A 27,816-nucleotide genomic window follows, 5' to 3' on the forward strand; every position below is an offset into this window, starting at 1 on the left:
TAACTATATTCTGCCTCTGTTGTCTCAGCAGACTCATATCCGCAAACAGCCCCGCAGAAAGGACAAGAGGCAAAGTCTGACTGCCATACCACTGCTCAATGCTCCTCTGCTCCAGCCTTCTCTCCCCTGGGAAGTCCAGAATCTTCCCCAGTAGGACAGCTATCAAAGAACCAAGCTTGACCCCTTCTGCCTCTGCCCCTTGCTTTATCTTTGTTCAGTCAGTGTTAGTAAGAGGAGGCAGCTCTGGACAAGCCCAGTGTTTCAGTGGCTGAAAGTAATGAAATGAACACGTTGCCTCTTGGGTCAGGTGGACAGCTCTCCTCCAAATGTCCTCTCGGAGACCCCAGTTCCTTTTGTCTTCCTTCTTTGCTACCCTTGGCTGTCTTTGGAGTCTTCTCCATTTAGCTGGCAGATAGGAGCACAGAACCAACTCCATGTTTGAGGGTCACAGGCTGAGCCCTGAGGCAGCACACCTCACTTCTACTGGTGTCACTGGTGAGAGCCTGGCCTCCAAGGCCAGATGGGACGGTGACGGAGCCTGAAGAAAGATGGGACATGTGTGGTTATAACTAGCCATCACTGCCACACTCTCCAACGCCCTTTCTCTTAGGATCCTGCCCTGGGGCACAAGTGGATTAAAAGAATGAGCCACATACTGCTTATGTACAAACAACAAAAGCATTTCCTCTTTCATCCTGGTGAAAGAATGCCTTACGTCCATTAAAATGCATGTGCCCGAAGGCTGAACAGAGCCTACCTATAGTACATGCTTCTCTGTTTCCAGCAACTATGGCTATCTCATAGAGATTTTTCGTTGGTATAAAAAATGTCTACATTTTCAAGGCCACCGATTATAAAAATTATTCTTTCTCGAATGGTTGTAAAATACAGGTCACATCTTTGTCTAGTCAAAATACATTATTGATTGTGTTACACCGAGGATTTCTGGAAGGGGCAGGGCAGAAGAGACACACTGGTTGAGGCCCCTCCTGCATCGCCAGAGGTTCCAGGAGCTTCAGTAAGCCTGAGAAGACAGAACATGGAACATGGCGTAAAGGTCATGGCGAACCAAAGTAGCCAACGAAGGGGGTGGTAAAGGGCTGATGCTTTCATCCCGATGCTCGAGTCAGGAAGGCAGGCTTGTTTTAGACTCACACAGAATGGAGGCCAGAAAGATGACAACATTTCAAGAGGAAGCCCAGAGGACATCTTGCTGGACTCAGTATCTTATTAATGGCCTAAGCGTATTGTGATTTTACACTATCTACTCATACACACAACAAGCTAGAGATAGAGGAACAAAGGTTAAATAACTTGCCCAAGTTCACCCCAAAATAAGTGGGGAAGGTATGACTCATGTCTAGGCAGCCTTGTCCATGCTTTTATTTATTTATTTATTTATTTATTTATTTATTTTTTAAAGATTTTATTTATTTATTTTGATAGAGAGAGATCACAAGTAGATGGAGAGGCAGGCAGAGAGAGAGAGGGATGGAAGCAGGCTCCCTGCTGAGCAGAGAGCCCGACGTGGGACTCGGTCCCAGGACCCTGAGATCATGACCTGAGCCGAAGGCAGAGGCTTAACCCACTGAGCCACCCAGGCGCCCCTGGTCCATGCTTTTAAATGAGATGCCAGGACACCTCACCCCATCAAAGGTGGGCTCTCGCGGGCTCAGAAAGGCACCCTGGAAGGAACCATGAGGCCAAATACATCAGGGGGCTCTCTCTGATCCAGCACCACACAGCCAATAGGAATAATGTTGTCGGTGAACATGTAAAGTTACTGTAAGACGATAAGTGCAGTATATTTTAACTGACAAAGTGGCCTATGGAAGGGTCAAAACTGTGCCATCTCATACACACACAGGGAAAAAAACTGGAAGGATATATGCCAGAAGGTCAACTGTGTTTGTCTTTGGGTTATGGTAGGTAAGTTTCTCCATGCCTTTGAAGTTAAAGAGGTATTATTTGTATAAGAGGGCTGTTGTTTTAAGGGATATCATTGATAATCCAAAGGGAAATAATGTTGGAATTAACTAAACTGTTGGAAATAAGAATGGAAAGGAGACCCAAGCAGGACAAGGGAAAGCCGTAGAGGACTCTGAGATCTTTATGCCGGGGTTGACAATGTACTAGTCTATGAACAAAAATGGGAAAGGTTGGAGGAAACAAGGTTGAAGGTGACTTTAGCAGGTTAAAATTTGAAGATCCCTTGAAATAGTCAAGTGTATACCTATTATACCCAGGAAAGGGGTTTAGGTTCAAAACATGAAAATCACAGCCAAAGAAAGACTCAAAGATAAGACAAAAAGAAGAATAAAGACAGAAAATGAGTGAAAAGCTTCTTACTCATGTTTTAGAATCTTCTAAAAACAGTGCTATTAGAGACAAAACTTACAGACTACAAAATTTGCCCTTTGGCAGTTGTACAATTGGATAGTTTCTAGCATAGTTGCATAATAATCAGTCTTAGAACATTTTTATCACCTCAAAATGAAACATTGTCTTTGACCTTCCCCCCTTCTTTCCCCTTGTCCCTCTGGGACTCCCATCCTCCAACAACCATGCGCCTTCCCGTCCCTGTGAAGCTGTTCGCTTTGGACTTGCACGTGCGTGCAGTCCCATAACATGTGGTCATTAGTGCCTGGTTTCTTTCATGAGCTCAGTGACTCCAAAGTGCCTCCACATTGTGGCCTGTGTAAGCCCTTCCTTCCTTTCTAGGGCTGAACAGTATTCTGTGACGGGGCTACACCATGTTTTGTTTATGTTTTCATCCACTGATGAACATTTGGATCGTTTCTACCTTTTGACCATCATAATTAAGCTATTTACAATAATAATGTCATAAACATTCATGGAACAGGTGTCCATGAAGATATCTGTGTTCATTTCTCTTGGGTAAAATCCTAGGGGTAGAATTGCTGGGTCCTTCAGTAAAGCTTTGTTCAGTCATTTGAGCACCTGCCACACTATTTTCCGAAGTGGTTGCACCATTTTCCCAACCCTCCAGCAGTGTGTGAGGCATGGGTGTACCAGGGGGATACGGGGATACAGAGAGGATTCCAATTTCTGCAGCTCCTGGCCGAAGCTCATTATCTGACGTTTTGCTTATAGCCTTCTTCCTGGATGGGAAGTGGTACCCCACTGAGGTTTATGATTTGCATTTCCTGGATGACTAATGACACGGAGCATCTTTCAATGTGCATATCGGCCACTTGTATGTCTTCCTGAGAGGAATGTCTGTTTGGATCCTCTGCCTTGTGAATGTTTTCAGGGCAGATTTTCACTGCTCATCTCTGCAGTCCTTGTCTGTTTGCTGGGGGGCTGCCCACATCCCTATTGTCACATAAAAACCTTTCCTATTCTAGGTTAAAAGTGTTTACCTTTGATCTTTTAGGAGTTCATTGTCTGACCAAGCGCCCTCTCTTTTTTTTCCCCCCCTATTTTAGGAAGATTGTAATGGCATATTCAGAATTAATGTAAGTGTGTCCAAGAACTTAAATTTAAAACTAAGACCTGGAGAGAAAAAGCCTGGATTTTGGGTGCCCCGTGTTTGGTAAGCATAACTGAAAAGGATCCTAAAGAATGTTATATTTGTCAGTATAAGGTTTTGAATCAACACAATATGGCATGAAAAGGAATTTCGCTAGAGGTGCCAATATGATTTTAGGGAATACAAGGCAAAGCACGGAATTACCCCAAGATGCAAAAATACAGTAAATGAGCAAGCAAGTGGCACACTGAGTCCTGTGTTGTTTCAAGAAACTAATGGATTACCATCCCAGTATTTTTCTAATACTTTGAAGTACTTATCTCGATTCATACGGCATTAGAAATTAGTGAGGCTTAAAAGACAAAGATTTTCTATGAAATTAAAACTAAACTTGTCCTGCATTTATATCTTTAAGGGAAAATCTGATAACCTTGTAACAGTTGTAGAGAAGCCCAGATCATAAAGCTATTTCAATTTCAAAACCCATTTTCATTGAAGGATTTCCATTATGGAAACACTGGAAAGGAGTAATCAGGAACATGATTATATCTCACTTTCTCTTTAAAATTCATTTTTTTTTGGAAAATGAGTTTTCAAAGCATTTACATCAAAGCTGGAAATGCCCAGTACCTTCTTTCTCATCCAGTTTACTAATGACCATGAATGAAATCTCTCGGTAGGCTTCGTTGATGAACCGAGTGTCCTATTAACTTCATTTGTCCTTTTAAGTAGTCATCTGTTTTCTTTTTATTTCATTGTATCTTTTAGAATAACAAGTGAACCATAGCCACGACTCTTTTTGTCACAATTGATGTGTTCTACTGAACGTCAAAACTCTCTCAAAGAAATTGCATTTCACCCACTTGTATCCTTAGGACTCCCTTGTTACCAGCTTTGGCATTTCTCTAATGTAAAATTCACTTTTATAAACAGTTCAGTACAATTTATACTGGGTTTTAATTTTTTTAAAATACTGAAGAATTATGAAAAGATAAAAAAAAAAAAGATGAATTTGGATGTGTGGCTTGACTTGGAGAGGGAAGTACATAGCACATGGCTATATATCCTTATCCCAGTGCTTACTAGAAAAGCCGTCTAATTTACATTGAAATAAAATATTAAAGAAGCATAAAGAGTTTATTTTTTGTAAGGTGAAAATGTCTTATTACACTATAAATAATTTATTCACATCAAGACATCAAATGAGATTTTTTTTTCCTACTGTTTTGGAATTTTGGCAAAAGCCTCAAAGCTGAGTTCATTAAGAGATAAAGTTCTATTACATTCTGAAGACAGCAACATGCCGATCTCAGCAGCACTGACTAAAAGATTGTCCTCTGCCAGCTCCTATAAACCGAAACACTACGCTCAAAGATAGGGTCGTGGAAGTGAATGAATTCAGTAGACGGCGCTGTGGCTTCTCTCCCTTCAGTGTGGGAGGAGGTTAGGGGCGCTTGTCTCCCCAGCCAGTGGAGGTCCCCCATGGGGACTGGGTCATGTCAGAGACGGGGAAAGTGAGGGGAGGTGCTGGTCTAGGCAAGCTGCCCCTCACCAAATGACAGGGCAGGGTTATCAGGAGTTCCTGGAGACCCCGAGGTATCACGGCCAGGGGCCACCTGATCTGTGCCATCTTGATGGAGCTCTGCTGCAAAGGGCTGTGTGTTCCTATCAGAGGGGCTGTGGGTAGGTTTCCAGGAATGAGAACTGAGGAATTACCCAAAGATGACCCTCAGCAGGAACGACAAAATGGGGCACCCTTATACAGGGGAATGTTTCAAAATATAGTGTATTAATAGAAAATTTAGGTATAGTAGAGCCAGCTAATCAAGAGACAATTACCACTGAAGGGCTTTTGTTATTCATAGTTCCCAAGAGGATGGGCCATCAGGCGGGGGGAAGTCACACAAGGAAGCACCAGTGTTAGTCATGGGCCACAAGGGAACCATGGACCGTAGGCTTTATTATGGTTTCCCTGAGTTGGAATGGGTGAGTCAGGGTAAGCAGGCTTAGGATTGGCTTGATGAGGCCCTTTGGTGGGCTCTAGGTCACGGAGGCTGTCCCCAGTGGTCTGGTGGCTGGTGGTTAGGGCAGGTGGACGGTGGGCTAGAGTGTGGAAGCCTGATAAAGGAGGTAGTTGAGTCTGCGGACTTTGGGTTGGTTGGTCTGAATTTGAAAGCAAACCCTAAAAACAACTCCTCCCAAGGAGGTGGGAGGGTGAGGAGGAGGCTAGAGGCCAAGGCAGGGTGATTCAAGCATTTTATTGAGTCATCCAGAGCAAAGTGTGTCCACCATAGGCATGTAGCAGAGATGTTGTGTTAAAGTATCAAGTTTACAGAAGATAGGAACATGGCAGACAATACACTTCAAGAGAACAGCTACTGGGACCAGAGCAGTCATGGCTGGCGTCTGCCCATGTAAAATACACGCACTTGAACTCCATTCTAAGTCATCACACCTCCATCTTGTAAGAATCAGATGGGGGCCTTGAGGGGAGGAGGGAAGAGAGAGGCCAGAGCTCTCCTTCCCTCCTCAAGCCGCAGATCAGGGGGAGTGGTTAAGGAAGGGGTTCTTATACAGGTCAAGAGAACAAAGGTTTGATGTAGAACGGAGTGGGCTTTCTAGAATGAGACTCATCTTCTATAACTGAAAGTGACCAAAAAGCTTTGGGATCTCCACAATGTCAGGAAGGGAGCTAGAACCCTCTGGAAGGCAGTGTTGGGAGAAAAGTAAACCTGTTCCCAACTGTACCCTCCAGTATTCAGCCTGTTTCATAAAACCAGCTACCTATGATTTTAACGATTCAAATGAATTGACATGCATTGTTTCATATAAGTTATTACTAGGGGTTTCCTGTTGGACGGCATTTTAAAAGCATAAGCCGATAGACGGGGCATCCCTTGAACACCATTACAGTAGGGCTGGCCCGTCTGTTCCTTGGGTTAGTTTTAGGGAAATAAAAATCTTCTGTCAAACGAATGTCAACCATAACCATGCTAATTTTCACATTTTCCTTCTTTAGTAAACTCATCAAGAGTTAGAAGCTGAAATGCTATAATTTTATATTGACAAATTTATGATTAAAAAAATAACTTCTATCTGGGGAATTAGCATTGGGGAATTCTTTGATAATTACCATTAAGAAGGACATAAATATGCACTACCTAATTCAGGAGACAGGTGGGCTTCTCTATTCTGTGTTCAAATGAATTCATTCATTTTGTTCTAAATTACTCAGACTTGATGAGATAAAAATTACCTTGGTAAAAAGTATAAAATATATATATGTTATAAATACTGTGTTTTGTTTTAAGCAGAGGTTTAGGACATAGGAAAATGAAACACATCAGAGCAATATCAAAAATAAGTACTTAGTTGTTTTTCTAAAGATTTTATTTATTTATTTATTATTATTATTATTTTATTTATTTGACAGAATGAGCGAGCACAAGCAGAGGGAGGGGCAGAGGGAGAGGGAGAAACAGACTCCCCACTGAGCAGGGACCCCCGATATTGGGACTCAATCCCAGGACCCTGGGATCAAGACCTGAACCAAAGGCAGACGCTTAACCATCTGAGCCACCCAGGCGCCCCAGTCCTCAGTTTCAGTAAATGTATTTATTGAGTGCTAACTGATCTCCAGACAGTATTCTGTCACTGGAGACAAGCTGTGGCCCCGAACCCCAGGAGCTTGAAGTGTTGTGGAGAACAGAAATTAATATTACAAATAATGTAATGCATATGTTAAAGGCTTTGATGCTACAGAAGTAAGCCCCTGAGCTCACTGGAAGCTTACCTAGAGTTTACCCCCTCGCTGACTTTGTCATACCACAATACATTCTAGGCAGAAGAAGATCAGATTCTGTAGAGGCTACAGCTCAATTTGAGTATGTTCCTTAAGGAAAGACTATAAATCTACCTTACTTTTGTTTTTGTTTTTAAGATTTATCCCTTCATTTAAGAGAGAGAACGTGCGTGAGGAGGGGGAGAGGTAGAGGGAGAAGGAGACAAACAGACTACCCAAGCGGAGCCCAATGTGGGGTTCAGTCTCATGACCCTGAGACAGTAATGGAAGCTGAGATTAAGAGTGAGATGCTAAACTGACTGAACCATCCAGACACCCCTTCCTTACTTTTTAAACAGAAACATGATACTTCCAGGGTCTTGGAAGGGCCATTTTGGACGATGTCATCCCCTGCATTTCTTCACCCAAGGTCACAGGTTGAGCTGGTCTCCTCCCGAGGGTCCAGTTCTTCCCAGAGGAGGAGCACTCCTTCTTATCACCACCTTGGGGCCTTGGAGCACTTCTCACTGGGAGGTAGAAGATTAACGGAATTGTGAGGTTAGAACCCATGTCTTAGTTTTCTGAATTGGATAGACAAGATTATAATATTTTCAAAATAAAACAGACAAGATTATATCTAAACGGGCTTCCAAATCAAGGAAGGACAACAGGAAAACAGACAGACAACAAAGGATTGTGTGTGGGATTTACCGAAGTTCTCTGTAGTTATAGGTAAAGTTTCCAACTTTCCGATTTTAGTAACATGAACAAAGCATACACGAACATCTTAGATGATCAAAATGGATACTTATGTTTTTAATATGATGTATTCTTCCAACTATGTAAGTCTGTGAGCCTCCATTTTCTTTTTCTTGGTTTAGCCTAAAAGTGTATTTTTAACATATTCTAACTTTTAAAAGATGTGGAACATGAAAGTACTTAGGGTTGCTGCAAATTCAGCTAAAAAAGCACTTTCACATAAAGAAAATGGATGGGTAAGAAAGTTCAACATCAGATCTGAGAGCTGGCTTGCTTGGCTTAAAAAAAAAAGTCCTTATTCAAGAAAACTGTGGCATCTGCAGAATCCTTACGGCTTCTCCCTGCTGTAAAATGTATTAAATTTAATTGAAACCCCCAAAGGAAAGGAGTTTGGAAAATCAAGAGAATATGCTTGTACTTTCATACTTAAAAAATATAAATCAGAATCCCAAAATAGGATTTCTGAGTGGGGCTTTTGCACTATATGCAAAACATTTCTACCAATCAGCCATCAACCTTTAGGAGCATGGCAGTTTAGCTGTACGGTTTTATGTATTTAGTGTTTTAAAATACTTTAAAAAAACACTTAGAAAGGTGCAATGCATGATTGTTTCTATGATTTTAAAAATATATATAAAAGGTGATAGAAAATATTAACCCAGTTTTTCCCCAGAGTGTTGCCTTTTATGAAGGTTACATTTTGATAAGTGAACTAGCAGGAAAAAGAAATGATCAAACTATAATTTGGCTAGGCTTCTGTAGGCTTACTCTTCTTAGTAGTGCCAGGCCCAGTTCTCCATCACATTCAGGAAATACAGTGGTAGTTGTGATTTTCTGGTGCGTAGCTGTCTAGATCTTGTAATTATTTGCAGTAGTCTGATGGGGGTGGGGGGGACACTGAAATCTTTCTACTGATGACAAGAATGTTAGCCAAGACCCATAGTGACTAAGGGAGATGTAGTATATAGAAAAGATCACTTTTGTTCATGGGAAGAAAAAAATAAAATGTCAGAAAAACAAAAAATGAACCATCCCCCTCTCCAAAAAAAGTAATAGTGGAGACAGAGTGTTTTAGAAATAGGAATCAACTGTGTATGTAGATAGCATGCTGCAGCCCTGGGGTCTACGAGAAGTCTCTGTTGAGAACACCCAGAGGTAATGGGAGAAAAATCGCACTGGGATAGAATGTTCTGGAAACATCTAGGCCACAAGCAAACACCTCTTTCCACTCAGTGACCTCTAAATGCGTCAGAACTTTACAGTGTGATATTCCCATGATGTCAAGAATTAAGGAAAGTGGCCAGATTCTATTCTTTTTGCACTTTCTGTATTAATATCAGGAATTATAATTTATACCTTTAGAACAGTTTTCATTTATAAAACTATTGCAAAATTCACACCCAGGGCACCTGGGTGGCTTAGTCAGTTGAGTCTCAGATTCTTGGTTCCAGCTCAGGTCATGGTCTCATCAGGGACGTGAGATAGAGCCCCATGTGAGGCCCCACACTCAGTGAGAAGTCCACTTGAGATTCTCACTCCCTGTCTCCCTCTGCCCACCACCACCCCCCCCGCCAAAGTCTCTATCTCTTTTTCTCTCTCTAAAATAAATAAATAAATCTTAAAAAAAAACTTCACACCTAGACTCCAGCGCCTCTTTGTGAGAATCTCCCACGCAGTTTGTAGCTAGAAAGTGTGTTTTGAGCTCTTGGTATAATCAGGATGAGCCAGAGACTTCACAGAACATCTAGAGCTCAAAGTTGAGTTATGTTGCCTTTTGTTGTCGCCCCCTAAGAATGCCCCATTGCTACCTAATAATTCATTACATTTTAAGAAATGATGAGACATTCATGCATTTTTATGATGGAGCAAATGAATGCAGTGGAGCCCACCTTCCAAATGGTAAACATATCACCCCCCACTCCCCCACGCCCCCAACCCAGGACCCAGGACCGGAAAGAGCTACAGGATATTTGCCCTAGGGTGCTTCTCCTCTGAAGTTCACAGCACATTCCTCTTTCCGACTTGCAGGGCAAATCCTCGGAATTTTAATTTCGACAATGTGGGAAATGCTATGCTGGCGTTGTTTGAAGTGCTCTCCCTGAAAGGCTGGGTTGAAGTGAGGGATGTTATTATTCATCGTGTGGGGCCGGTAAGCAAGCACGTGGACCCCTTTGAATGCCCAACAGCTGCTTTCCTCTGCTTTGATGAATAACCGTATTTTTCATTTATACAGATGCATGGGATCTATATTCATGTTTTTGTATTCCTGGGCTGCATGATTGGACTGACCCTTTTTGTTGGAGTAGTTATTGCTAATTTCAATGAAAACAAGGTAAGCATCCTGGGTCTGAATACCACCGAGTTTATTCTGTTCTAGCCACTTGCTTGGAGCTCTCTTTTTCTCCCCGCAGCATGAAGTCGCATTCACCCGTGGTGTGACTGATGTAAATAATCTCTGGAACTATTTTATGAGCTACCTCATCACTGCCCTTCAGGCACGTTATTGAAGAGCGCGGATCTCTTGCTAAAATTCCCCTTTTGGTAATGGCGTCATTAATTCGCTGGCAACTGAAAGGCACATCTCCTATTGTTCAAACGGAAGGAGGTGCCACGAGTTAGGAAAACACAAGGCTGAACTCAGGCACCTGCTGATTGCAGGTGATATTACTTTCACACGACGTAAATTGGATGCTTCTTTGTAACTCCAGAGGTGAACTCAGCGTTTTGATGGGGTTGGGCATGCAGTAGAAAATGTTCCATCCTAATTCACTGAATAAAAAGAAGATTTTCTAATTCAACAGAAAAACTTTATGTACTTTATGAACTCAGGAAGCATGCTGAGATCATAACAGCTCTAACGATCAGTACAAGAGCTCCCAAATAGGAAAACACCGAGCATAGTTTCCTGCCAAAAAGTGAGTTTGGGGGAGAGAGTTCGACGTGGTTCTTCTGGACAAGGCTGACATGCCCTCTGTTATGTAAGGGTCGGTCTTCTGAGTCCTAATAATGGAGGTGCACACAGATTTGAGCACTGACTCCGCACTCGGGTTTACACACACTGCTTTCAATTCTCATGACTCTGAAATGCACAGTGGAAGAGAAAACAGCTTACAAAGGTGGCATAACTTGTCTGGGGCTTTTAAGGCATAGAAAACCCAGGCCAGAATTCAGAAGTGGTGCTGACTCTGCAGAGTCTGAGAGTCTTTCAGTTCAAGAGGGTAAAAATGGGGGCGCCTCGGTGGCTCAGTTGGTTAGGCAGCTGCCTTTGGCTCAGGTCATGATGGTAGAGTCCCAGGATCGAGTCCCATATCAGACTCCCTGCTTGGTAGGGAGTCTGCTTCTCCCTCTAACCTCTCCCTTTTCATGCTCATTTTCTCTCTCTCAAATAAATAAGTAAAATCTTAAAAAAAAAAAAAAAGGGTTAAAATGGTGACCCCCTGCAGTGAGTGAAAGCAGGATGTGCTTTCTGCCCCTGGGATTCGGGGCCAGGACCAACGACTGTATCATTAACGGCCCTCCAGGCCCCACGTGCCTGGTTCCAGCTACTCAGTCAATTACTGCCTTTGACATGCGCTAACAAGGACATCATTTCCTCCTGACTTTCAAAGGGTGGAATTCAAAAATCCCTACTTTGGGCCCCAACACTACTTCTGCCCACAGAAACACAGGATTTTAGAGTAAGAAAGAAGGATAGAGAGAGATCATATTGCCCAGCCCCCTATTTTACTGGAACACATTCATAAATGAGTGTCTTTAAACCCTACTGTGTGTTCAATTTCATACCATGCAAAAAAGGAGGAAGGCAAGTCTAGACCCTTGTGCTGGAACAGACGTGGGGATTCCCCAGTGAGAGCAGAAGCCAGTCAGTCCGTTAACAGAGAGCTTGGGCTCAGCTGGCCCAGCTGGTTTCTGGAGAATCAGGTTCTGATTTCAGGAGAGTCAAACCAGAGACATAAATGCAGCAACATAAGATGTTCAACCCCTAGAGACAAATGTATAATCAATCACAGCCCTTGAACTTAGAGGATTGGCTAAAGTAAGCAGAGTATCAGGAGGCTGACTCCCAGCACTGGTTGTATTTCTGCTCTGAGGGAAGAAAGAAGCATCTTGGCTTGGGTAAGGGGAACGTGGCCACAAGCTCAAGTGGGTGCTTAGAGAAAGAGGAAAAATAGAAGAGCTCATGTTAACAGATGTAACAAACTTGGTTATTTAATTGGACATCCAAATTTCTGAGTTAAATGAACTATTCAGAAGAGATTTTTTTTTCCTGTAAGCTTTTCTGAGGGAAGCATGTGAGCTGCTGTATAAGAGCATTTATTCCTTAACCATTCAGTCATTCGGCATATTTCTTTGAGCATCTACTGGTGCCAGACGTGCTCTTGACCCTAGGGCCACAAGGAGCTAAACACACAAACTACACACTAAACACATCAAGATTTCTGCACTCATTGGGCTCCCATTCTAATGATCATACCCAAAAGTATGTAAGCAGATTTCTAAATATATAGACACTGGGGAAATATAAAGATATGAGAAATAAGGCAAGCTTTGGGGGCAATGTTTTCACAACTCAGAATTACACAAAATTATATCTTCCTTAGAAAATGGAACCCTGTCTGAAAAGTTCAAAGTAGGGGTGCCTGCGTGGCTCAGTGGGTTAAAGCCTCTGACTTCGGCTCAGGTCATGATCCCAGAGTCCTGGGATCGAGCCCCACATCGGGCTCCCTGCTCAGTGGGGAGCCTGCTTCCCCCTCTCTCTCTGCCTGCCTCTCTGCCTACTTGTGATCTCTGTCTGTCAAATAAATAAATAAAATCTAAAACAAATTAAAAATAATAAAAATAAAAACTTCAAAGTCTGTACTAGTAACATATGCATTTTTAATTTCTCCATTATAAAAATTTGATTAATAAACTTAATTTCACAATGATAAACTTTCAGAGGTTTTCAGATATTAATGATCAGATGATACCACCATGCTTATTATTTCTTTTGATCATTTCAGAATTCAACTTTCTAAAATAATTTGTTTTGTATAATAAAGGAATAATATGAATGTGTATTGCACCCAGAGAACCAGAGTATTTGTTTGCTGTTAGTGAGAAAAATGGCTTAGCAATACTAATATCAGAAAAATTAATTTAAAACAAATATCAGGGGCTCCTGGGTGGCTCAGTCCTTAAACATTTGCCTTGGGCTCCGGTCATTATCCCAGAGTCCTGGGATCCAGCCCTGTGTCGGGCTCCCTGCTCTGCAGGAAGCCTGCTTCTCCCTCTCCTTCTGTTGCTCCCTTGCTTGTGTTCCCTTTCTCGTTGTGTCTCTGTCACATAAATAAATAAAATCTTTTTAAATAAATAAATATAAACAAAACAAATATCATCATTAGGATTAAACAGTGTAATTAAATAATTGCAAAAGAAACTAATAACTAGCAAAGTATAGAACTCCTGAACCATAAAATATATGAGCAAAAACAAACCAAGTTATTTTAAAAAGCTAGCAAGTCCAAAGTCATAGTGAAAGATAATAACATATTTCTCTAAGAAATTCATAGACAGAAAAAATTATGAGATTTGATACAATAAAAACATTTGATCTATTGGACATAAAAAGAACCTTAACCCCAATAATTTTCAATTATAAAAGTGTACCTCTACGAGTTCATAAATTAATAGTGGCCAAAAAATTGATAATGTACAGAATGCGTGATCTATAATAATAAAAAAAGATAACAAAATTCCCTCATAAGTTGAAGATGTTAAGGTAACATTCTAAATAACTTATGAGTCACTGAGGAAATCAGAATAGAAAAACACAAGACATTTAGATAAATCATTTATAAAAATCATAGATGAAAGCTCACAAGATACAGATAAATCAGTAGTTAGAGGGAATTTATGACTATATGTGTACATTCAAAAAATCAAAGATTAAATAGTAATATGTCAAATATCCAAATCAATAAATTATAAAAACAACAAGGTAAAATGGAAGAAAGTAATAAAGATAAGGAAAAAATAATAATACTGGAAACAAAGATACTATAAAAGTCAAAAATGACAAAAACAGATTCTCTAAAAAAATTAAATTGATAAACCTCTCTCAAAGTCGAGCATGAACAAAAAAAGTGGAAAAGGAACATAAACAAGCTACAGTGAATCAAACAGGATAGGTAATGATAGAGAGACAGAAAGTTAAACTTACAGAATAAAACTGAAAGTCCCAGGATGGATCGGTATATATAAAACAGAAGTAGCACAATAAATCCATGAAGATGAGACCATCAATAAATGACCCTGGGGTCACTGAGGGTCTAGATAGAAGAAACTAAACAGAGATCTCTACCTCACAGCAAATTCAGAAAGGAATTCCAGGAGAATGAAAGACGTAGTTATGAAAAACCATTCTTCAACCATGTAGAGTTTATTTTTGACCCTGCAGGTATCCCACTTGTGGATTTCTTGACTTTCACTACAAAGTGGAATCCATAAAGAAAGAAATTTATAGATTAGATTACATTAAAATGAAGTTTCTGAGAGATAAGAGACATGATAAGCAAAAAAAAAAATTTTTTTTAAAGCAAGCTAAGACTAAGAGAAAATACTTGCAACTCATATAACTGACAAAAGATTAATATCTAGAATATATCAAGAATTTCTATAAAACATCTAAAAGTAAATATCCAAATACAAAAATGAGCAAAGAATATGAACAGGCAATTCACATAGGAAGATATAGGAATCACTCCCCCATTTGCACATATAAAAAATGTTTCATCTCACTGGTATTAAAACTAAATTAGATACATTTCCCACCCATCATGGCCAAATTTAAATGTCTGATCATGTCAAGTATTGGCAAGAATATTAGGACATGAACACTTGGAGATTGTTAGCAGCAAATTTTCTTGGTTACTCCTCTTTGGACAGCAACTTCACAATATCTGACAAACAAAAAGTTGCATAAATTCCTAACCCCAGCAATTCCTCTCCTAGAGATTTGCTATCAAGGAAGTCACATAGATGTTCGCCATGAGACAGTACATGTGGGCTTACTGCAACATTTTCATAATACATAAACCTAAATTCTGATATGTTTGTACAGTGGGATACTCTGAGCAGTTAAAGCAATTAGGTCTAGTTTCTAGTTGTGCTGAACTATGCAAAACATAGTGTTTAGTGAAGATAAAAACCAGCTGCATAAATAAGCACAGATTGGATACCATTTATAGAAATTTTTAAAATTCAAAACAAGTATGTTCTTATGTATTGATAGATACACAAAGAGCAAAAGTCTGAAAACATGTTGAGGAGGACACACCCTTGAAGGATAGTAATTAGTTCCAAAGAAAGAAAGGAAGAACTGGGTGGGGGGGCTCTTCCCCCCCCACCCAGATCTTCCTTTATAATATAATATAATGAATGTCATGCAATATATATATATATATATACATATATATATATATGTATATATATGCATACTGTAATACACACACATACACATAATAAAGACTTTTTTATCTCATTTAGCCATTAATCACAGCATTAATTCTTCAAGATTCAAATTCTGTGACTTCATACCACTTGAAAATAGTTTTGTGATTATATATATCAAAATAATTAAAAAAAAAAAAAAGATGCAATCCCCTTAACCAGAAATAGCAGACTGACAAGTTACAATTTTGCCGCAGCGTTTCCCGCAATGAAACGAAAGGAAACTAACCACTATTGGAATGGGTATCCCTTTTTGAAAATTTGATTGTGTAGAGAACCTTCTTTAGATTTTCCCAAACCTGAATATTATCTGTGTTCAAAGATGCCAGTTGAAGGCCATCCTTTGGGGGACTCCTCTCAAGACCAAATTTGAGAATTCTGACCATGCCTACTGAGCCGTCAGGGTATTTGAAGAATAGCTTTATTTCACACCCCCAAATTAGTCCTGTTGGTATCACCACCCCATTTGCGATGTCCTTGGTGTGGAGTAGACGACATAAGGCCTTTTTCTGCTTTCCTTTGTTTATTAAGGGGACAGCTCTGCTGACTGTAGATCAGAGAAGATGGGAAGATCTGAAGAGCCGACTGAAGATAGCACAGCCTCTTCATCTCCCACCTCGCCCGGGTATCAAAGATGCTCTGGTTTTATTCATGTTGGGCACCAGTGTTCATGATTCCCCAGGAGTCTAAGATTTCAATTAAAATAATAATCGTAAGGCCACTAGGCGGTTGTGCATAAGTTAATACAGAAACAGGCTCCAAACTACAGATCTCTCCATAGGCTATTAAAATCAACCACCCAAAGGCTGTGCTTCAGTGCTCTCAGGATAAGCCCTAATGAAAAAATGAATTTTTAAATAAAATATATTTGTGCTTGCCTTTTAAACATATGAGTGGAATGTATTAAACTGACAGAAATTGAATGATGCGGTTCTCCTTCCGATACAGACGGCGTCATGCACCGTCGTTTTAAATATTCAGAACCAGCCCTTCCTGCAAAACACCACACAATAAGATTGAACTATAGGAGGAAAAAAAAGAGTAATGAGTTTTTAAAATGAGCATTAAAGGAAATGGAAGACAAGAAAGTAAATGTGACCTAGGTCTGAAATGCCCTTGCCTCAACCTCTCTTTTGCAGATAATGATGGATTTAGAGCTAAGATGTACGACATAACCCAGCATCCGTTCTTTAAGAGGACAATTGCCCTGCTTGTCCTGGCCCAGTCGGTGCTGCTGTCCGTCAAGGTACGTTTCTTTCACGCTGAAACTCTGAGAAGGACTGGCTTGTTGGGCGCATCCAAGCATATCGCAAAGGGCCGTATCCGTCCATAGTTTACATTTCTTGGTGGAAAAAAATGAAAATTCACAGTCATGTTCTAATGAGAGAAAGAGGGGAGAGTCTTGATGGGTCTGGTGGCTGCAGACAAAGACCGGTGCGCTGTTTCTCTTGCAGTGGGACGTGGAGGACCCCGTGACCGTCCCTTTAGCAACCATGTCTGTTGTGTTCACCTTCATCTTCGTTCTGGAGGTACGGTCATGAGCCAGAGGGCTCAGGGGGTGGCAGTGGGCATCGCAAAGTAGAGCAGTGTGCTCCTTTGACAGCACCCACGGTCAGCTCTGTGTTCCATTGTTTTTGAAGTCTTTTTTTGGGAGAGCGTGGCACGCTCGTAGGGTATTTTCCTTCTGGGGCTGTGGTGCTTCGCTTAAACAAAGATTTCACATTCTACTCCAGATTTGTCTAACGGCAGAAATTGCTAACTGCTGTTGATTGCTGTATCTGCAGGTTGACCTGTCTGGTTATAGGAGTTCAAACATCTTTACTGAACTGCACAAACCACTGTAATTCAGGGACTCAGATCACAATGTGGTGGACAAGGGGGCTGGCCCAGACAGGATTATTTTAATATATGGTCCGTGTCATATCACTTTCCAGCACAATCTTCTTTGAAATACAAGCCGATTCTTATTTCACCCTGTGCTGGTTGATGTTTCCCAAAATCTATAGTCTTTTACTCAAGGAAGAAAAATGTCCTGCTATCAGAACTAGTCATAAAACAAGGAGAGAAGAGCCTGGAGAATATAGATTTGTAACCTACCCAGCTTTAAAATTTAGATAGATAGATCTACTTCTTTATCTCCGTATCTATATCTATCTATGTATGTATCTATCTCTTGGTAATAAATTCTTGTCTTTGGTTCCCACATCTTTTTTTAAAAAGGGCCTCAAGTTCACACATTTAAACATTTACTGAACACTCAGCCTCTGTATTCTGTCTTCCTTATCTTCCCCCAGGTTACGATGAAGATCATAGCAATGTCACCTGCCGGCTTCTGGCAAAGCAGACGAAACCGATACGACCTGTTGGTGACATCGCTTGGCGTGGTCTGGGTGGTACTTCACTTTGCCCTCCTGGTATGTGTGTAATTCATTTTTATTTTAGTTGATAACTTGGGTTCAGGTGACCCTGTTTCCGTCTTGTCTCAGTCCGCCTCAGCCTACCCTCAGGTGTCAGATTCACCTTCCTACATCGACCCTTGACCGTGACTGGCCCTTGGCCAAGCTTGTGCACACAACCCCCCACACTCTTCACACAGACAAAGTATGGCCCCTCAGAGTCCTAGAGTGTGTGAATCAGAAGAACCTTAAAGATCTCTGGTTTAACTCTCATTTTCCCAAAAGAAAACACACACACACAGAGAGAGAGAGAGAGAGAGAGAACAATGGAAACAGAGATTATGAGACCTGCCTAAGTTCATATACGAGCTATCAGAAGGCTCCAACCCAGTTTTCTGAGCCAAAGTGTAACATCTATACCACTGTGTTCTACTCAGTATTTCACAGTGGAATTTTCAGGTACTTTTGCTGCCACACTTCCTACTGACATCCAGCTGCTGTCCCGCTAAAGTGTGTCATTCCCAGGGTCTATACCTGAGTTCTCACTAGTTTGCCTAAAATGCCCCCACCTTCCATGTAGTCTGAGCTCCTGCTCAAAATCTATATCCACGGGGGTGCTTGACTGAGATCTAAGACTGTGTTGTCCAATAAGAACAAAATGTGGCCACAGATAAAATTTCAAATTTTCTAGGAACCACATTAAAAAAATAAAAAAGGAAACTGATGATATGAACTTAATAAGGCATGTTAACCTACTATATCCAAAATATTATCATTTTAACGTGGCGGCAATATAAAAATCATTATTACATCATTTGTTTGGTATTAAATCTTTGCGTGTGTATTTCACATTCATAGCACATCTTCATTGAGACCCACCGCATTTCAAGTGTTCAGTAACCACATATGGCTGATGCCGTACTGGACAGCGGAGCTCCAGAAGCCCCTTCTCTGGGCTCCACCATTTTCCAGCCTTGATAGGGTTATTTGTCTTCAGTGACCCTTCGTTCCCTGCTCTGAACTTGGGGATACAACTTCATAATTTACCCATTCCATATGAGTACTATAGAGATCAAGCACATGAAGTTCTTCTAACTGTAAAGAGTATACAACCCCATAACACATTATTACAAGTACCTTCTTTTTTGTTCGTCTTCTTTGACCCCAGACAAAAGTAATATTATCAGATTTCCCTGCTCTCTCCTATCCATTCTTCGATCCTCTCCGATGTTAGAATCACACCACAAACAAGCCATCACACACAGTACCCATTTACACATTACAGAGGACATGCTTTCGTATGAAATTGCTCTGTTCAGGCAGGTAGGTATTGAGTGTCCTTCTTAAAACAACAATCACCTTCAACGTCAAGGACTGTGCCAAGCCTCCATGGGTTTTCAGTCACCCTGATTCATTTCCCCCAATGACAGATGGTTTGCAGCAGTAAAGATGGGCAGTCACCGTGCTGGGAAGGGAGAAGAAGGCAGTGAACAAAGAAAGACATCTTCTGCCCTTGTGGGTATCACAGCTTGGGAAGTTGGTGTTTTGTTTTATTTTAAAGTTTTAAGCCAGAATACTTAGTCACGATCCAAGAGGCTGGGGGTACTTTGGGACAACTGCAGGTAGGCATTCATGGGAATACTCCCAAGTCAGTAAGAGTTACAACCATAGTGAGGCAGATGGAGGAGAGACACACATTTCCTGGGATGACACAAAGCAGTGGGAGGTGGCTTCGTCAGAGAGATCCTGGAAGTGTCCCTGTGGAAGTGATGGCAGGGTTTAGTCTGTAGGACGAAGGGCATGCCAGCAGCTGTCCATATGATGGAATGCTGTGGGAGGGAAATCGTGCCTGGAGTAGAAGGAGCAAGGGGAACGTGGTACAAGATCTGGATGGCACCTCTCAGGACCAGGCAAAGGATGAGGGTCATTCTCCCAGAAGCCATTGGGTGTCATCACTTTCACAATGCAAAGTGGGAAGCCATCTAGAACAGATTTGGAACTAATGTGGAAAGGGGCATCAAGGTCCATGTTTTTATCTTTCCCTAGACAAATGGATTCAAAAGCTACTTGGTCCGAGCAGAAGAGTAGAACAGGCTTCCTAATTCTGGATATCCTAGAGAAGGACATCTTACACCGAAAAGACCAACTTGCCTGATCTCCCTGAACGCTTTTGTTCTCCTCCAAGAACGTCCAGTTCTGGAAGGATGCTCATCCTCCACTCTATTTTGCTGTCTATTGTGAAGGAAGATGCAGTCCTTGTTCCCATCCAAAGTTATTTTTGTGCAGACATATTCATTTCCTTCTCCTCAAAGATATCAGTAGACCCCCTTCCCAGGGGCCCATATGGGACTGTTGTCACTTGGCTAGGCAAGGCTCCTCAAGAAAAATCATGCCTTGGCATGAGTTTAATGCCACAGTTGTTATTGCGGTTCTAGCTGATGGGATCTTTGTTTCCGAGATGAAGCTTTCTTAGTCATAAAGCACACCCAGTCATCTCTTGCTGCTGATCACACACTTGAAGAATGAGCGGGACGTGTTTCTGGACAGGGTAGACATCTCTGAAATCAGCTTACAGGAATGTGGCCAGCTGGTCTTCAGAGTCTTGAGGGACCTTCTGAGAGGGGAAAGCTGACCTCCCGCCATCTTTTCCAACACCACACGTCCCCCTTTGCCAGGATCCCTGCACTTCCGGTCTCACTTGGCTTCCTCATGTTGCGTTGTTACCCTGTTTTTCTTGCTCCTCAAAGGAGCTGGTCATGATTTTATGTAAGATAAGCTTCAAAATACAGAATTCAGCTGAGCAAAACAAGGAGCGAAGTTTCATTTAAGATTTGATTTTATAGCTAATATTTATTCATGAGTTTTGGCAGTGACCTTTTCAGCACCTTTTAAAGATAAATTTCTTATAAGAATTTTCACATTTTATTAAGCTAATTACTCAGTAGACTTCACAGAAGACTTAAAATGAAAACAAGATCTTTTGCACACATTACGAGCGGCTCTTTTCGGTTTAAATTTCAGAATGCATATACCTACATGATGGGTGCCTGTGTGATTGTCTTCCGGTTTTTCTCTATCTGCGGAAAGCATGTGAGTACGTTGTAAAAGATACTATCAAAGGTTACGTATGCACAGAAAAAAGGAGCGAAGCCTAATTGACTTCAGCTGTCCTTCTGGGTCTTAAGGGTTGAAGTTAACTTGGGATGCTGGTCATCCTAAGTCCAAATGAGCCAATATCAAATTTTTAAATGAATCAGTAGTTTAGTTATCTTGTGATATGTTTCCTGACATTTATGCTATTTATTTATTCTTCATATTTACTAGATGAACTCATTCATCAACTGAAGATAACATATTGGGCATGAAAGCAAAAACCAATGGTCTTAATACTTCTATTTTATTGTTTTTATTTGTAACAAAGTTACTTTACTGCAAAGAAAAGTAGTCTTTAATGACGCTTCATGGTTCTATGATCCTAGATTTCTTTATATTCTTTTTCTTGTTCATGCATAAACTCGGCATCTAATTTTCATTTTTTAAAGTTGCTTCCTTGGGCACCTGGGTGGCTCAGTGGGTTAAAGCCGCTGCCTTCGGCTCAGGTCATGGTCTCAGGGTCCTGGGATCGAGTCCCACATTGGGCTCTCTGCTCAGCAGGGAGCCTGCCCCCCCCCCAACTCTCTGCCTGCCTCTCCATCTACTTGTGATCTCTCTGTCAAATAAATAAATAAAATCTTTAAAAAAAAATAAAAAATAAATAAAGTTGCTTCCTTTTTCATTACTGACATTATTTCATATACATTCCATAAATGCCCATATTTGGTACATTCAGTGTTTGATGCCATTTAGCATTTTGTTATTGTTTAGGCTTGTTTCTGTGAACAACTGTTTGTAGAAGAATCCTGAGGCAACTCAGGGGGAGAGGCCAAAAATGGACAGCCATCCTCACAGAGACTTCAGCAGCAAGAGAAGCGAAAATGGAAAGCTAGGAATTTCAGGGGAAGAGTTTTTATGAATTTGGCTGAAAAGGCTGAACAGTTTGAAATACAAGTTGAATTTCTCTCTAGTGTTTTTTTTTGAATAATAATAAGATTTAATACCCTTGAATAAGAATTAATTCAAAGCAGTTGTCAAATGAGGGTCACTCTTTTTTTTTTTTTTTGAAGATTTTATTTATTTATTTGACAGAAATCACAAGCAGGCAGAGAGGCAGGCAGAGAGAGAGAGAGAGGAGGAAGCAGGACCCTGGGATCATGATCTGAGCTGAAGGCAGAGGCTTTAACCCACTGAACCCCTCAGGTGCCCCATGAGGGTCACTCTTGTGCCAAGCTGCATACCTGTCATTCACGTCCCAGTTTTGCCCCATTCAGTGAATTAAATATTCGTTTTCTCCTCCCCGCCTGCACCTCCACGCAGGTGACGCTGAAGATGCTGCTCCTGACGGTGGTGGTCAGCATGTATAAGAGCTTCTTCATCATCGTAGGGATGTTCTTATTGCTCTTGTGTTATGCTTTTGCCGGGGTCGTTTTATTCGGCACTGTGAAATATGGAGAGAACATTAACAGGTGGGTGTTTATTTTTCTTTTTAGTCATTTATCAAGCAAACTTTTTTAGTCACGAAGTCATGACTAACAATCCGAATGGCTTTTGTCTATTAAAGACGAAAGGGAAGGGGAAGCGATCAGTTGGAAATGAAAACGAAATAAAATGGTCACATGTTAAATGACATTTTTCTAATTAAAAACAGCCCACATATTGACTTTAGAAGTCTTACTGCCATAATATTCCCATAATGGAACACGAATCCATAATTCCACACCTACCGCCACGCAGGAATAACCACTTCGAATATCCTGGTGAATTTCTATCCATCTACTGCCAAAAAACAATATATTCTTTTTTTAATTACACTTTAAGATGACTCTGGGTTTTCCTTTTTTTTCTTTTTTTCTTTTTCTTTTCTTTTCTTTTTTTTTTTTTTAAAAACACCACATGAGAAGTTATAATTCCCCAAATGGTTACAACGTAGGAAAAGCATTTTTCAAAGATGATCTTAAATTTTGTGGAAGCGCCACATCGTTTTTTTTTTAAGTAATTATACAACAAATTAAATGCCAGTGTGCCTTGTTGCAGAGATTACTTATTTGATCCACAGCAGCTTCAGTTTTTATAGCAAACTCTATGTGAAAGAAGGAATCACTTTCACTTGTCAAAGCTGGGACCCTCGGTCATTCAAGATGCCTGGCCAGAACTGGTGTCGCCCGCGGGGGCTGGGTTTTCGGACAGCTGTCCTTGAGGGCAAAAGTGAGTAACAAACACATTATGAGGGTACAGCCTTTACACATGGTAACTTAGCAGCCAAGTTTGCTCCGCAATCTACCTGTTTTAGTGGTGACGCCTTACGACTTCGTGATAAACTATTACCCATTTCCTGGTTTTTCTTCCTTGATTAGGCATGCCAACTTTTCTTCAGCGGGAAAAGCCATCACGGTACTCTTCCGAATTGTCACAGGCGAAGACTGGAATAAGATTATGCATGACTGTATGGTAAACGTCTCTTCACCCCCAACAGTGCCTCAGCTTAGAACCAAATGAAACCCTTTGCTATGCGACATTGGCAAGGGTCATCCTCGTTAGCATCAAGACTTTGTGTACAAAACACACAGCCTGGCCGTTCATTCACGTGCATTGTTTTCCATTATAGTGTCTGGCCAGAGGCAGGAAGAATATCCAGGGAAGCCAACTTGAGCTATCATAGTTCATCTGGCAAATCCACGTTCTGTGTGCATTGTCCCCCCCCACACACCTTTAACATTTTGGCCGTCAAGGACAACCAGGGCAGTTCCGCTTCTTTAACTGAATTTACTCAACAGATTCTCACCAAGCGCCTGGTTTATACTGAGCCATGTGCTCGGTGCTGGGTCTCCCAGGACTCCAGGGCACGTTCAAGGAGATCCCAGCCAGGGTCACACCCTCCCTTTGGTTCCTCCCTCCTCCTCGAGGTCCCTCCTGACTCCCATACAACTTGGGTTCCATCAGGCCCCACGCTGACTGCGGGGATGTGTTCCTGCAGCACTCCGTGTTGCTCCTTTGTAGCGTGTATCCCAGCTGTAGTGAGTTACTGGCTTGATTATTTCTTCTCTGTTTCCTCTCTCACAACCTCGAGAGCAACACTGTTCAAAAGAAATTTCTGCAGTGCAGATGGCAATCAGCTCTGTCCCACTCCATAGCCCTCTGTGGGTTCTGAGCACTGGAAATGTGACCAGTGCGCGCCCGAGCAACTGAATTCTAAATTTCACCTAAGGCTATTGGATGTTCATTAATATACATTTACATTTTGATAGCCACACTCAGTCCGTGGCTCCCTAGAGCTCCAGATTGTTGGCAACATGAAGGAGGGACAGAGTCTGTGTCTCGCTTAGACGTGTCTGTCTCCAGCCCTGGGTAGAAATCTAGCACACAGTAGGAGCTTAAGAACTCTGCCTGAATAAAGGGGGACAGAATTTACCGAATCAGATATAATATAAGGCAGAATAAAATAAGTTCTAAATAAAGAACAAGCAGAGTGCTGAGGGGATGTAGTGTCTCCCGCAGAAAGAAACCAGGTCTTTCAGAGGTGTTGCCTTTTTATTGGGCCACTAAGGACATGAAGGCTTTTGATAACCTGAGCCGTGCACTCTTCTGTCATGTCCCAGAAAGGTGCTCCAGGAATGAGGATTCCTGGTTTCTTCTTACACAATTTGAATGTGAGTCTGTTTCGTGTGACAAATCTTCATAAATCTTGACCCATTCATTAGGTCAGAGAAGTTTTTTAAATGCATTTTTATTTGACTTTCTGTAGTTCCCATCACAATGACTATTTACCATTCAGGACTAGAGGAAGTGGCAGAAAGAAGGTCTCTTGGAAGAATCAGGTTCATTTTCATTGCGCTTCTAAAATGGCAATGAACTTGGGATTCTCCAAGACTCGAAGTGGAGAATAAATGAAATACTCTTTTTGATTTTTGGCACAGATGATTACTCAATGTACGTAGCTTTTGAGAGACTAACTTTGAAATTAATGATATTTTCTGTGCGGAGGAATCGTTCCCTCACAACAACGGGCACAGAAATCTGTATTCTTCACGCTCACCCACCCCCCCCCTTCTGGTCCCCCTTGGCCGTGTAGGTCCAGCCTCCCTTCTGCACTCCAGATGAATTCACATACTGGGCAACAGACTGTGGAAATTATGCCGGGGCGCTTATGTATTTCTGCTCATTTTATGTCATCATTGCCTACATCATGCTAAATCTGCTTGTAGGTAAGTGATGTTCATTGAATGTGTTTTAATATCTTTAAGCTCAGGTACTTAGATAATTATGTACAATTTGCAAGTAATTATCCCAGATTGCTTGGGGTGGGTGTTTCACGGCATTAATTATAAATTGTTGCCTCTTGATCCAGAAGCTGAAAAGACCTTTGAAAGGCATGTAAATGACAGTTGATTGCAATTTCAAGAGTTGTCCTATTAATTATGATCATTAATTTCAAAAGAGCTCTTCTCACAAATCTCAGGGAGGGCTACCTTTATGGCCTCGAAAGATCACAGTTATGTTTTTTGAAAGATACACGGTGTTCCCCAGGTGTGGGGCCACCCAGAACGCAACCTGACCTTTAAAAACTACCCTGGAACCGTCAACTAAGAGTGAAAGCCAACTGGCATGGCTATCGCTACACACAGAATGTCTGTTTATTCTCATGACCCTCATGTTTTGGAAAGGCAGGAGCCGGATAAATAGCTTAGTCCAAGTGTAAAATATGCCAACTTGGAAAACAAACTAAAAACACTTTAAAAATTTGGCTTATAATGTAGGTGATAAAATCCATTATTTATAATAGATGTTGTACTCTTTCTAAAAAATGACAGATTAGCATAATTCTCTAACTTCTTCACTTTTTTTTCTCTTCCTAGCCATCATTGTGGAGAATTTCTCCTTGTTTTATTCCACAGAGGAAGATCAGCTTCTAAGTTATAATGATCTTCGCCACTTTCAAATCATATGGAATATGGTAGATGACAAACGAGAGGTAGGAAAGGGGGCTGCTGCTTTGTGCCCAACCCAAAGAGACTCACTGAGACAGCGTGAAGACCACAGACCACAGACCCTCAGCTATTTAACTGCTCTTTTTGTCACCAGTGGACATCTATTGAATTTGGAATGGCCATTGGCGAATTGTAGAAAGCCGCCATTGACCGTTCAGCAGAATATGCTGGGTGGGGAGAGGGGCAGAATGGTCCCCTTCATGTCCAACCACAGGTGTCCTTTTCTTTGGACATTCAGAAATTCACCAAGGAAAGGAAACCAAGGAAGCCCTGAAGAAACCAGCCCTGGGCTGGGAGCAGGAGAAGGGGCGAAGTTCAAATCACCAGAGCCATGGGGTAACACCAAGGCAGAGCCAGCCACCGAGAGCAGTCTTGATTAGAATTGCAATGGGGTTGTTGAGTGGTTTCGGAAAGTTATTGGTTTTAATTATTTGGGACTTATTAGTTGAATTCTTGAGTCATTAAACTTACCCAGGATTTCCTAGAATTAGCTAAAGCAGCAGCATCTTCTCCCGTTGTGCCTTCTCTTCCTCCTCCTTCATCTCAGCAAACACTCGGGTACTGGGTATATAGCAATGAGCACAGTGGAAAGGCCCCCATGCTCACAGAGCTTCTGTTCTAATCATAAGTGAAACAATAATTATAATTATTATTATTATCTCAAGAAGCTATAAGTATTTTGCAAAAAGTACCAGAGTAGAGATGGGTTAGCCTTGGGGACAGGCCACTTTAGTGGGGTGGCCATGTCGGTCTGGCTGGGGAGGTGCTGTTAGACCCGACCTCTGAAAACCAAGGAAAGTTCTGCTGTGGGAAAATCTGGGGGGGTGGGGGGCAAATCCTAATATTGCTGCAGGAAGAGTTCACAGAAGGCATGAAGACCACAGACCAGAGGAGGCTGGGGAAAGGGGCATGCCGAGCTAGGCCCGCACAGTAATGCCTGGCTTTCCCCTCCCCCACTGTCACCCTTTCCCTGACGCCCCCCACTTTTCCAGGCACCAGGCTCAGGGGGCTTTCTCTGAGACCGTGGCCTGCCTGTGTGGCCATCTGGCCTCGCTGTCCCATCTCCCCTCGATCCCCCTGCAGCTCCAAGATGGCTTCCTGCCGGAACCCGACTTCCTTGGACACACACATCAATAAGAGCCCCACCGGTCACAGGTTAAGGTGTCAGTAACTGACAGGATTTGATGGGTCGCCCCTGCCCCTGCCTCTTGCCCAGGGCCTGAGTTCACAGACGCTAGGTGGGGTTGCCTGTAAGGGAGCAACACGTGTTCAATTTTCAGAACCTAGAGCTGCTCTGACCTGGTTCTCTGGTACGTCATTGTTCGAATAATGGAGAAGACCTGAGCAAGAGTGATCATTCCCCAGAAGAACCACTTAGAATCAATGTTTGGAAGTTTGTGGCATTCAGGCGAATTGGAGGGGAGGATCGTGGACACAGGAATGTTCTGCTTTTCTGTGATAACGCATTACCAACCCACTTAGCGTGTGTTTTAGAGAAACAAATGAGCTGGGGCTGAGTCAGTGAAATGGCCAGGAGAAGAGGAGCCTGACAAAGCAAGGGCTGAGGCCAGGGAGAGAAGTTCTGCTTTGTACCCTCCTAGGCTCCCAGTGCTGCCAGCTTCCAAGATCTCACAGAACCAGAGAAACACCAGCAGAAGATCCAAGTGCTCACCCTCCCCAACCATCCCCTCACCCAGCCTCCATGGAGGCCAATAACTTCCTTGCTGCCCCTCTTTTGAGGAAAATAGATGGTGTTCTGAGTGGGTTTTTTTGTTTTTTTTTCTGTGAAAACTGAATCCCAAGAGAATCATTATG

At 41.8% G+C, this 27,816-nt stretch overlaps 1 protein-coding gene and 1 long non-coding RNA gene across 4 annotated transcripts in view; one reads left to right on the top strand and one right to left on the bottom strand.

Moving 5' to 3' along the window:
- NALCN (sodium leak channel, non-selective) overlaps positions 1-27,816 on the top strand; it is a 313,018-nt gene that overhangs the window by 276,587 nt on the left and 8,615 nt on the right. For all 3 annotated transcript variants that reach the window (XM_032314978.1, XM_032314979.1, XM_032314980.1), the window contains 12 exons: positions 3,450-3,556; positions 10,062-10,182; positions 10,267-10,365; positions 16,056-16,149; positions 16,664-16,770; positions 16,979-17,053; positions 17,819-17,938; positions 20,942-21,010; positions 22,334-22,482; positions 23,371-23,464; positions 25,086-25,218; positions 25,870-25,985. In XM_032314978.1, coding sequence (XP_032170869.1) covers positions 3,450-3,556; positions 10,062-10,182; positions 10,267-10,365; positions 16,056-16,149; positions 16,664-16,770; positions 16,979-17,053; positions 17,819-17,938; positions 20,942-21,010; positions 22,334-22,482; positions 23,371-23,464; positions 25,086-25,218; positions 25,870-25,985 — 1,284 coding nt within the window. The remainder of the gene's footprint in view (positions 1-3,449; positions 3,557-10,061; positions 10,183-10,266; positions 10,366-16,055; positions 16,150-16,663; positions 16,771-16,978; positions 17,054-17,818; positions 17,939-20,941; positions 21,011-22,333; positions 22,483-23,370; positions 23,465-25,085; positions 25,219-25,869; positions 25,986-27,816) is intronic.
- LOC116574281 lies at positions 22,377-27,422 on the bottom strand. Its single transcript, XR_004279188.1, has 3 exons — positions 27,301-27,422; positions 26,473-26,619; positions 22,377-22,454 (listed from the first exon to the last, which is right to left on the bottom strand). It is a non-coding gene; the product is annotated as an uncharacterized LOC116574281 (long non-coding RNA).

The sequence above is a fragment of the Mustela erminea genome, chromosome 15, assembly GCF_009829155.1.
Source record: "Mustela erminea isolate mMusErm1 chromosome 15, mMusErm1.Pri, whole genome shotgun sequence".
Taxonomy (NCBI): Eukaryota; Metazoa; Chordata; class Mammalia; order Carnivora; family Mustelidae; genus Mustela; species Mustela erminea.